Source organism: Manis pentadactyla, chromosome 3 (assembly GCF_030020395.1).
Source record: "Manis pentadactyla isolate mManPen7 chromosome 3, mManPen7.hap1, whole genome shotgun sequence".
NCBI lineage: Eukaryota > Metazoa > Chordata > Mammalia > Pholidota > Manidae > Manis > Manis pentadactyla.
The window spans coordinates 191,804,052-191,816,815 of NC_080021.1; the positions used below are offsets into that span (position 1 = coordinate 191,804,052).

The 12,764-nt window shown below is 39.7% G+C and overlaps 1 protein-coding gene across 1 annotated transcript in view; it reads left to right on the forward strand.

The window, feature by feature from the left end:
* The window catches only part of PLPPR1 (phospholipid phosphatase related 1), a 257,899-nt gene extending 245,526 nt beyond the window's left edge, over positions 1–12,373 (forward strand). The window contains exons 6-8 of the mRNA XM_036888534.2: positions 790–966; positions 6,285–6,416; positions 11,270–12,373. Of these exons, the coding sequence (XP_036744429.1) occupies positions 790–966; positions 6,285–6,416; positions 11,270–11,302 (342 nt within the window). The 3' untranslated portion in view covers positions 11,303–12,373. The remainder of the gene's footprint in view (positions 1–789; positions 967–6,284; positions 6,417–11,269) is intronic.
* The last annotated feature ends 391 nt before the right edge of the window (positions 12,374–12,764 follow it).

Below are 12,764 nucleotides of genomic sequence, written 5' to 3' on the forward strand. Positions count from 1 at the left end.
CTTCTTCCTGACTCCAGGCCACCATGGATAACATTTGATAACTGAACCTATGAAATTTAAGAGTTTTTACCCAGATCTTCACAATGAAATAAGAACACCCTACATATCAGATGCTTTCCCAGTCTTTCAGATGTTGTGGCACACAGAAAGTTTAATGTTTTAAAACACTGGATTAAATGAATGGATAGAGGGGACCACAGCTGTCACAAGGAATGTGGGAATCAATTTCCCAGCACACCTGGAAACCTGTTTGTGTGACACACTCATTTGGAAATTATAAATTAGTCAAATAATCAGTCAATACTTTTGTATTCATTGCTTGAAAAAGTGTGAAGAATCAGCTAGAACTGGGTGGGGGACACAAAAAGCAAGATATATGGCTGCTCACCTACTTGGTCTTCTCCATAAAATTCATTCTCATTGAAGGTTTACTTGGTACCTGAGACTTTTATATGGCTTTCCTAATACCCCAAATGACTCTTTAATTTTTTGCATAAAGACTGCACGTTCTGAATCTGATCATCATTATGCATTCCTCATGTTACTACAGTCTGCTCACATGTACCACTAGAATACAAGCACCATGGTTGATGCACATCTATTCATTATTCTTGGTGCACAAGTTTCCTACCCAAATTCCTTACTAAGTAGCTTAGTGGAATTGTTCAACTAATTGGTGTGATTGCTTTGGTGCCAACCCACTATGCATGCTGGGTGTGTATGTGTATGCATGTGTATGCCCCGTACAGGGAGGCTGCTGGTCACTCCCCAGTCTCTGTCCTGTTCCAGATGTACATCACAAGCACAATCAAGACAAAGAGCAGTCGACTGGCCAAGCCTGTGCTGTGCCTCGGGACCCTCTGCACGGCCTTCCTGACAGGCCTCAACCGGGTCTCTGAGTATCGTAACCACTGCTCTGATGTGATCGCAGGCTTCATCCTGGGCACTGCTGTAGCGCTGTTCCTGGTAGGTCAGCTTCCCTCTCTCTCTCCATTTCTCCCTCTTGTGCCCATGGAAGGGCTTCCCAGGATCATGGCGAGTCAGGTTTCCCAGACTTAACAGCCAAGTCCATGTTCCTCTGGCTCTAAACTTGTGAGTTGCAATTATGATCCATCATAGGCTACAAGAATGGTTTCTAAAGCACCTTCCAGAATATGATTACATATTCCTTCTGGGGATCAGGGAGAGGAATGACTGGGGAAGACAGCTGGCTCCACTCCTTCAATACTGGGGTGGGGCTGGAACTGGGGCCTGCAGACTGGCAACTCACATACCTTCAAGTCAGTGCTCTTTAAATATCTGTTCAGAATGTTTTGGGAGCATTAAAGGAATTGCTTAAGGGAAACACAAAGAATGAAGAGCATTGGAGGAAGCAGACAGTGCCTTCTCCATCATCCCAGGAAACTCAGCTCTGGCCCAGACTTGAATATCCCACTCAGAAATATGAAAACCCTCAGCTAAGCACACCCACACTCTCCAGAAGGCTCAATTATTATCTGAACACACCTTTCAGGCATTTATTTCCACTTCAAGTGGCTTTTCAACAACATATGATCATCTTCCTGGAGAAGAGTTTTGGTTAATATAGTTTTCTTCATACCTTTATATTTACTGATGGTTTTTTTAGTTCCTCAAATTGATAGGGGTCTGGCCAGCTGCTCAACTAGCAAATATCTTAATCTGAGTTGGATTGGAAGAGAAGAGGTTAATTTTTACTGCTTTTCTGTCTTTTAAATTTTTTGTAAATGGACAGAAAGTTTCCAACTTGATCAGTTTTGACATACAGGTAATTATATTCTTCTCGCCCATCCTTCCCTTCCCATGATTCCCAAGCAACCATTGATCTTCTTTCCATCACTCTGTCAGTTTGCCTTTTCTAAGATCTCATATAAATGGAATCAGGTAGGGTATATTCTTTTTTTTCCCACTGTCTTTCAACGCAACATAATTATTTTGTGATTCATCTATTGTAGCGTGCGTCAATAATTCATCCCTTTTTTCTCGCTGTGTAGTATTCCATTGCAGGGGCATACCATCAAGGTGCAGTTTTTAAATTATCTTCAAGGACTTAACATATGTCCAGAGGGATTTGCAGTAAATCACTAGGCCTGGAGATTCACATGACATGTTGTGTATGAAATAAATACCCTAACAATATTCAGCAAGCTTCCCCTAGGAGACAGAAGACATCACAGTCCAGATGTCCCACTTCTCATTCTGCCATTTCTGGTTCAAAGCACACATTAGACTGCTACTGCACATAAATGGATTTTGTAGTCTTATGACCTAATTCCTCCTTGTCCTATCCCTCCTCTCTGCCTTCTCCAACATACAAAATACACATATGCCTCTCCCAAATTCTGAGTTTCCCAACTTCCTTACCTGCTAAGATACACACAGCAAATGCTCACATTTACTCAGAACACTGATTGGGAAGTTCCATTCTACTTCAAAGTTATTTTTAATAGGTCAAGGATTTCTTTCTGTGGTGAAAGATAAAGAACTTAAATGTAAATTCTCTGAAGAATTTGCTGCAAGAAGAGTGGTATGGAGGTGATCCTGAGAAGTTGTTATCTCCTAGGGTATATTTCTGTAAGATTATTTTTTTGTATCATTAATCTACAATTACATGAGGAACATTATCTTTACTAGACTCCCCCCCTCACCAAGTTCACCCCACATACCCCATTGCAGTCACTGTCCATCAGTGTAGTAAGATGCTGTACAATCACTACCTGTCATCTCTGTGCTGTACAGCCCTCCCCGTGCCACGCCCCCACATTATACATGCTAATCATAAGGCCCCCTTTCTTCCCCCCCCACCCTTATCCCTCCCTTCCCACCCATCCTCCCCAGTCCCTTTCCCTTTGGTAACTGTTAGTCCATTCTTGGGTTCTGTGATTCTGCTGCTGTTTTGTTCCTTCCATTTTTTCTTTGTTCTTATACTCCACAGATGAGTGAAATCATTTGATACTTGTCTTTCTCCACCTGGCTTATTTCACTGAGCATAATACCCTCTAGCTCCATCCATGTTGTCGCAAATGGTAGGATTTGTTTTCTTCTTATGGCTGAATAATATTCCATTGTGTATATGTACCACATCTTCTTTATCCATTCATCTACTGATGGACACTTAGGTTGCTTGCATTTCTTGGCTATTGTAAATAGTGCTGCAATCAACATAGGGGTGCATATGCCTTTTTCAAACTGGGCTGCTGCATTCTTAGGGTAAATTCCTAGAAGTGGAATTCCTGGGTCAAATGGTATTTCTATTTTGAGTGTTTTGAGGAACTTCCTTACTGCTTTCCACAATGGTTGGACTAATTTACATTCCCACCAGCAGTGTAGGAGGGTTCCCCTTTCTCCACATCCTCGCCAACATTTGTTGTTGTCTATCTTTTGGATGGTGGCGATTCTTACTGGTGTGAGGTGATATCTCATTGTGGTTTTAATTTGCATTTCTCTGATGACTAGTAATGTGGAGCATCTTTTCATGTGTCTGTTGGCCATCTGAATTTCTTATTTGGAGAACTGTCTGTTCAGTTCCTCTGACCATTTTTTTATTGGATTATTTGCTTTTTGTTTGTTGAGGTGCAAAAGCTCTTTATATATTTTGGATGTCAACCCTTTATCGGATCTGTCATTTATGAGTATATTCTCCCATACTGTAGGATGCCTTTTTGTTCTATTGGTGGTGTCCTTTGCTGTACAGAAGCTTTTCAGTTTGATGTATTCCCAGTTGTTCATTTTTGCTTTTGTTTCCCTTGCCTGGGAAGATATGTTCATGAAGAAGTTGCTCATGTTTATGTCCAAGGGATTTTTGCCTATGTTTCTTTCTAAGAGTTTTATGGTTTCATGGCTTACATTCAGGTCTTTGATCCATTAAGATTACTTTTTAAAAAATGAAAGAATACAGGTGACCTCAAGAGAAGACAAGGTTTTCAAAGAGAGATCAATAGTACATAAATGAAGGCTTGGGCTCCAAAGAAAGGCCAGTCATTTTTGTTTTACATTTTTTGTTTTTTGTACTTTATATTTTATTAAAGTATCATTGATAGACAATCTTATGATGGTTTCAAATACACAATACAGTGGGTCACCATCCACCTGTATTACCAAGTCCTCACCCTCTCCAGTGTGGTCACCATCCATCAACATAAACAGATGTTACAGAATCTAAAATAGACTTTATCTCTTAGAGTAGTTTTATGTTCATAGCAAAATTGAGTGGAAGAGAAGAGATTTTTCATATGCCTCCTGCCCTCTCACACCCATAGCCTCCCCCTGCACCACACACTGCACCACAGTGGTACTTTTGTTAGAATCAATGTACCTACAGTGATACATCATTATTATCCAAAGTCCATGGTTTACCTTAGGGTTCACCTTTGGCCTTGTGTGTTGTCTGGGTTTGGACAAATGTGTAATGACATGTATCCATGATTACAGCACACAGGAGAACTCCACTGCCCTGAAATCCTCTGTGCTCTGCCTGTTCATCCCTGCCCCCCTCCCCACCACCTCTGGCGACCACCGAGCTTTTTCTTGTCTCCATAGTTCTGATTAGGAAGGCCCGTCTTCCTGTCCATCTGTCCTGATCTCCATCCCCAGCCAGAGAGGAGCCATGCAGACTGACTGACTGTCCCAGGCAAACTCATGGGGTCTCTGTGGGATGAACTTGTGAAGCCCTTCCTATTTGCTAAGGCCCCATTTACAAATTCTACTTTAACACTAAACTTGTTTCCTTTCAGCAACATGCAGCCCTGTTTCTTACCATACAGTTACTATTAGGTCTCTTATTGCCTTCCCATTTGGGGGTGAATGTAAAATGTGTTTTCACAAATGATCTTAATCTAAGACCTTGACTTGCTACTGGATTGTTCTGGCAGGAGGCAGAGCACACTGTGTCCCATTGTATCTGCATGTGCACATGTACACATCTCCCATGCACACACACCAGGCTGGGAGACGGGAGGGGAAGGATGTCATAGAAGAGGCTGGATGCTTTCCAAAGCAGAGACCTGGGTAAGAGACAGAGACAAAAAAGAGACAAGGGTCTGAGAAAATATAAACATACTTGTAATGTATGCTCTTTGTTGTTTTGTGTTTCTTCTGAAGATGAAAGGGGGAACAGGGGCAGTGAAATTCTTACTTGAGCAACTACTACATGCCCTACACTTCATATACACAAAGCATGTGCTTCTAAAACAATGCTAATGATATTCTATCCTCATTTTATAGATGAGGAAAGTGAAGCTCAAAGATCAGTAACTTGCCCAACTGCCACCCAGCCCATAAGCTGTGAATCTGACCTGCGTCACTCCAACCCCAGAGCTCCCATACCTTCCTTTTTCTCCCGTTTCCTGAAGGGAGGAGGTTTGACTACAATGGAGAGTGAGACAGAGGGAATCCAGACAGGGGATACTTACGTCAGTGTTCTGCAGAGTTTGAAGAGTGGCAGGAAAGATTCAAAGGCACTGGGTTTAGGGACAAGATGCAGAACACTTGAAGAGAGAGTATGAAAAGAGACAGATAAGCTCTAGTGGGCAGAAGAGGCAGAGAAGATGATAAAAACAGAGTCAGTTATGAAGAGGCCTCAGTAGGAAAAAAAAGAAAAATGGGTAGAAAGTGGGAAAGTTTTTAACGGAAATAATCGGAGAAAAATACCACTAATGAGTTATTTAATCTCAAGCAAATAGTAGTCACGTAATTTAAGGATGATCATTTTAGGCAGTGGTTAAGGACTAGCTAACATTGAATGAGTATTTGCTATATGTGTGGCACTTGTGAAGAGGCAAAATATTGTAGTGGTGTGATTCAGGAGCTGTGGAATTTCAGTCTCTGTGTGACCTTGGGCAAGTTGTCTAACTTCCCTGTGCCTCCTTATCTAAGTTGAAGATAACAGTAGTATCTCCCTTGTAATATTATTGAGTGTGTTAAATGAAATGTGTAAATGGCCCTCAATAATATTAACTGTTACTATGAGATGGTTTACATTCATTATGCCTTTAATTGTTACAAATCTTTCAGGTAGGTATGATTATTCCCATTTTATGGGGAAGAAACAGGCTCAGTGGGGGTGGATAATCACTGGCCATCTGGAGTTGTTTCCTCAGCACCTGGACTGAGCTCACCAGATACCCTGAACCCATGCTCCAGGTCTTTCCATGGTCCCTACCCACTGACTTCAAGGAAGAAAGTCACTATGGCAATAAGACCCCAGGGGGATGGCCAGGCACTGACGGCTGCATCTGACCCCCATCTTTTCTCCCCCCATCCTGCAGGGAATGTGTGTGGTCCATAATTTTAAAGGAACACGAGGATCTCCTTCCAAACCCAAACCTGAGGATCCCCGTGGAGTACCCCTAATGGCTTTCCCAAGGATAGAAAGCCCTCTGGAAACCTTAAGTGCACAGGTACAGTAAAGTGATTTTAGCAAACCAAACCCACAGGCTCAAGACCTATTATTTTAGGAGTCAACTAATCCATTCCTCTGCTGGAGGCAGGATACCCCAGAATCCGCCTAGCACCAATAACAGTCTGATGTAAGAGGTGTCAGGATTTTCACAGCTTCCCCCAATCAGTCCTGCATTCGTTCTGGGGCTTGGCGATCATGAATTCTCAGGAAGTTCTTAGTAATGTCTGACTTAAATGTCAACTGCTCCAGGATCCCTCGAACTCCACTGTAATACCATATTTGTGAAATTTGGACCAATCATTTGGGAGGCCAACTTAATTTAGTAACTAGGACAGTATTTGGGAAGAAAAGGGTGTTGTTACATCCAGAGATGGCTGTCAACTGGAAGCACATTAAAAGGGTTGAATGACCACAATAAAAAATTCAATGTAACAGTACTTCCTAATCACTGATTTACCAGGATCTTGCTTCATTCCAGAGATATAAAAATTAATTAGCAACACAATTCTTGTCCTCAAAGAAATCAGAGATAATCAGGAAAGATAGATATAAATGAGTAATCATAATATGGCATGCTGATGCAGAGGTCCACAAAGTTCTTTGTAAATACAAATGAAGAAAAAAATCTATATTCTGTCTGAGAAGTCAGGGAAAGCCATGTAAAAGACTTGCCAACTGAAAAGAGCCTCAAAAGATGGTATCAAGCACTTACTTTCACCTGGGATAGTTACTAGGTACTTTATAATAATATTTGAACAAACCTTATTGAATTGATAGTGTAATTCCCAATTCATAGGTAAAAATTGGAATATGAAGATAACAATTAAATTACTTGCCCAAGGCCACATAGCTAGCAAGTAGGAGAGCTGGGGGTGAGTGGTTCTTGAAGCAGAGGGATAACTAATAATAAAACAGGGTTTTTGTTATCATGTCACTTTTTCTGGTAAATGAGTCCTACTAAAATGTTTATTTTCTGTAATAGTTTATTGATCTTGGAATCTCCTGTGTATTTGTCATTTCTTTACTAACCAATTTTTAGAGTGCAAGAGAAAAGCAAATCACCCCCTCACTGGAATTATCATGCGGTTCATATCAGTATGGCATAAAATAGTATTTTTCACTATTTAAATATTATTAGCAGCATCTCTCTGAGATAAACTCTCCTATTCTTTTCACATTTAATGAAGTCTTTCTAATTTTATTAATGAACCAGCAGGGGAAGAAAGCAATAAAGCTATTTCAACTTGGGAAAAATATTTTGGTCTCTTCATTAAATCCAGTGCCAGGTATTTGTTTGTTTTCCCTTAAACATACAATGGTGAAAAGTTTGAGTTGGTCAATTGCAAATAATGTACTGAAAAAAATATATTACTGGTTTGTTTAGATACAGCCTGTTAATACAAGTTGAGTGCTAAGTTAGCTAAATCATACCTTTGTAATGAAATGGTGAAATAGTCTCTCCCTAGTTTTTCTTCCCTAATTAGGTTCCTGTACCTGGTAAGGTCAGAGTTGTTCCCTCTGTTTTTTCTGATGGAGCAAATGAGGACAAAGGTGAATTAGAAAGCAAATTGAAATATTTGCCGAGTTCCACAAACATGTCCCTCTCCATGTCCTTGCAAAATGGTGTCCATGTTCCCTTAAACATCTTGGTCTAAGAACAGTCCGTTTGTACCCCACCCTGCCCACACTGCTCAAGCATTACCCCCCTGCCTGAAGCCTTCTCCAGGCTTCTTTCTTCTCCCTCAGAACCATTAATTGTTAACCAGGCTATAACATCCAAGCCATATTTTGCGAGATTCCACTTTACACTGAAAAATGGAGTGCCAAACAGTTTCAAAAATTGCTATTCACAAGATAGATAAGAGTCTTTAAAAATACATATGAATTTATGTTCACTACAGGTAGTAGTTGAACTTCTTTCAAATCTGTCCATAATATATCTTTATTTCCATTTATATTACCTTCTGTATACAATTTGAGGCCTTTCTCGAATCCCAGCCTTGGGCCAAAGGATCTTCAGGGCCTCTCATGTGACTGCCCTTCACAATTAAGGCCAAGAATGTCCTCACATCTGCCAACCCCAGGGACTTGGAGATCTTTTAGGGTCTGAACCCTGTAAACTATGTTTTTTACTCTCCATGTTTTCTGGCATTCGCTCTGTGTAATAAATGTTTGATGGATGGACAGATACCAGGCAGAACAAACCTGAACTAGACACCTTAGCTGAAACCAAAGATGTAAAATCAGACCATAGACACTTCTCTGAATCACATGGAAAAGAGACATTTATGAGAATCAGTGAACAGGATGTGTGCAGGCTCATCCAGGCAGAGTTGCAGGAAGCTGACTGGACAGTGTCACCTCTCAAGCGGGGCCTTACACACCAAATATGGAGGATCCAAAAAGCAAGCATCTGCCTTCAGTATCAAATGTTTTCATATGAATAATTAAGAGGATAAACCCTTTATTTGTTGGTCAAGGAGAGAAAATAGCATCTATTGCAAGCCACCGCATTCCTCACAATAGTCTTGCAGTTGGCATTGCTATTCTGTTTTGTAGATGAAGTAAATAAGGCACAAGGAACTTCACATGCCCAAGATGACGCAGTCAAAATTAAAACACAGGCCCATCTAATCTGAAGGCCCTGCTCCCTCCACTGCACTGCGGGGCCTGACATTTCATTCAAGGAAAATTCCCTTTGGAAATCTGTGACTCTCAACACTGAATATGGGAAGATGCGGTGGGGGATGTGTTTGAACTGAGCTACAGTTCGTCCAGTATGAATACGCCTTGTGTTTGCCCCTGTGCAGAAGAGCTCCCTGTGTGACTCTAACAGCTGTGGTTTCTACTAGAAGCTGCTCCTTTGTAAAATTTCTGGGGTAGAATCATCTTCTGGGAAGAGGACCTCTTGGGATCTGAGAGAAGATCCAACGTCTCTTGAGAGCACATATTCACGCATGTGAAATCCACCGCCCTGTTCACACACCTCAAGGGGAAGACTGGGTGGGGAGGAGAGCCAGTCACTCTCCTTTCCTTCCTCCCGAGACACGCCTGCCCCCCCATCCCATGGAGCCGCTGGAGTATATAGCTCTTTCTTCATCTCTAAAACATCAACTCAAGATTGACTATTTGCCTTCTGTGATTCCCTTTAGTGCCATTGATTGAGACGAGGTGCATTTTCTAAAATCTCCCAAGTGCTAAAGAAAAAGCAAAAAGTAAATAATTATAGACTCTAAACAAATCAAAACTCGTCATTACTTTGTGATTCTAGAGCGTTCCTATGATCCCACAGGTCTCCCTTCTAGTATCCCATAGAGTTACTGTGACTAAAGAGACCAGCTTCCAGCTCTCCACATTCTGCACCCCAACGCCCACATTCATCTGAGCAATTGTCCTTTTTGAACACAGTTTATATTAACAGAGAATTTAGGAGTGAAGCAGTTGTGTTAACTGTCACTCAGGATGTGGTATAAAGTCCCCCTATGGCTCCAGGTGGGGGGAAGGAAGACCTTTTTTTAACACAAAAAAAAGAATGAAATCTGTGCTAGATGGCTGGGACTTTACTCCAAGTACCTTTAATTCAGCAATTCTAGGGTGAAAAAAAATGTATTTAAGAAAATATTCCCAGAAGATTCTAATGGTCCACTTGATTCAAAACAATTGATATCATAAATAGGAAAAAGGCTTAGAGAGGTAAGGAAACCTTCCCATAGTCACCCATTTCCTTATCTTAAGCTGTTGCATTACTTTATCACTTACCCTTAAATGGAATCTTTTTATAATAAACATTATGAATGATCAGAGTATTGACCAAAAATTTTTTTCAAAAAGAAAGCATATTATACAAATAAAACCATAAAAGGAAATGTTATTTTTCATATTATGGCAAGAAATGCATCAAATTTGTTTTCACAAATATGGCAAATGAAAGTCCCTTGAAAGATACAGAACGTTCAATTTCTAAAATTCATAAGTGAGCTCTCAAAAATACAATGTAAATCTCTAGTGCCCTAAAATCAAACGGGAATCAGGAAACGCATAATAATCAATTAGATCTAAAACCACAGTTTCTTAAGGTACTTTCCAATTCCCATGGTGTGGGAGTTTTAAATTCAAATGAAAGAGAAAGCCTTGGGCCTGCAAAAGGTGAGGGTTGTATATATGTCACATTAACAAGCCATATAAACAAACATTGGTAGAATTAGAAGGAAAAATGGACAAAGCTACAGTCATAGTAGGAGATTTCAATACTTTTCTCTCAGTCATTAATAAGCAAACAAAATATAGTGAAGATACAGATGATGAATGAGGTTGATCAAAAGTGCGTTATAGATAAAATCCTCCTCAAAACACATGGAAAATTGTGAAAATAGACCATGTACAAGATTATAAAGCAAGTCTCAAGAAATTTTAAAGAATTTATATCACCCAGACTACATTCTCTAGAAAAAAAAAACAATACCTAAGAAACTCTATACATTTGGAAATATTAAAATCACTTCTATATAACTCATGACTCAAAGAATAAATCGTACGGAAAATTTCAGGAATTAGACCTGTTCAACATTAAAAACATTGGGATGCAGCTAATGTTAGAGATCCTAAAACATTTGTATTAGAATATAGTGAAGTGTAATATAACATAGAATTATGTAGAGAACAAGTTTAGATAAAGAAATGATCTTACTTTGAAAAATCAAGGAAGAATTAATAGAAGAAGGCCTTGGAAAAGCATATCAGGGAGAGGGAAGAGCCTCTGCAAACTCAAGAAAATGAGAACAAGGGCATATTCAGGGAAGAGTGAGTGTGTCTGTCATTCAATTCTAAGATTTTATCCTCTTATGTTTGCAGAATCACTCTGCCTCCATGACCGAAGTTACCTGAGACCGCCGATGTGTGTCAGCTGTTTTTTTTAATCACCCTCCAATTCAATACGTCAAGACACACAGTTACTTGATGTCAAACTGTGAATACAAGTATTATGTTTATCTAGTTAGAGCCTAATGTTTTGTACATTTTTTGTATGAGAACGTGATGTAGCTTGCCCTGATTTTCTTTTGTCAGCTTTAATATATTTATGCCAGAATTTTAAACCAACAACATTTTCTTCTTGTTCAAGTGTGCATTGGAGAACCACATTTATTCAATGGTTGATGTTGTTTTGTGATATTTGTACACAAACCTTCTTTTCTCAGTTTTATAGGCACAGAAATAAAATTATAACAATTCACTTTAACCTTTTATTACCACAGTTGCTGCCTCCAGCAGAATTTTTGAATTTTAATGAAAGTTAACTTTTGAGTTGAAGGGAGGACAGTGCTGGTTAATGGTAAATCTCAAAATCAATGGTGCAAAGAGATACTTCCAAAAAGAACTTTGTGTTCTGATCGCTTAACCTGTTATTGCATTCCTAGTTAAAGTAATGAAGACATCTAGTTACAGAAATAATTGGCAGAGAATCCTGGATTTGAGGGGTCTTGGGGTTATTATGATTCTTTCTTAGATAATGGGCTGTCCCATCTAAGGAACTGAAAATCTTTCTGGAATCATGTCCTTGGGCTGGCAGGTGACACTACAGCCTTCTTTCCAAAAAGTAGCCAGTACTAGCCTACCCTGTCAACTCAACAGTTTTGTATATCATATTGTATGGACTTTATATGAAAATGAATATTTTACAGTTTTCACAGTATTATTTTACAGAAAAGGTATCAGAGCATCTACAGCCTAGAGCCCCAGAGCAACAGCTTGACTTTGTGGCTTTTAATTGTTCTAGAATGTTAACTGCATCTCATTTTTCTAGCATGAAAATACCTAATGTGTAACTCCTTTGAGAGAAGGAGCTCCCTCCTCTGTACCTATCAGAATGTTTTCTTGACACTTCCACATTGGCTCTTAGCTTTTTTTTGTACATATTTTTTTTCTAAAGAGAAGAAAAAAAAATTATCAGAAAATGTATTTTGACTCATGTCCTTTGTTTAAGCTTCATCCACTGGGCAAAGGTACTTGAAGAGTCACAATGCAGTGACCTCAATAAAAATGTATACTTTGCAGCTCCATGCCTGCTGAGATAAATGCTGATAGAGGCATGACTGGTAGGTCCTTTCATGAGGGCATGTGTGTGTGAGCAAAGTAAAATAATTCTAGAAATTAAGACATTCAGAAGCACATTGGATACCTAGCAAGCTACCTTTGTCTTCAGCCTCCCATAGATACTTCTGAATTGTCAAAAAAAAGTCAGATAGTTGATTCAAAGGACAAAAGTTACCCCTGCTAAAACTTTCCCTAATCCCCCAGCTCATTCTGGCCTAAATTTGGTTGCACTTACATACACTCTCTCTCTCCCACA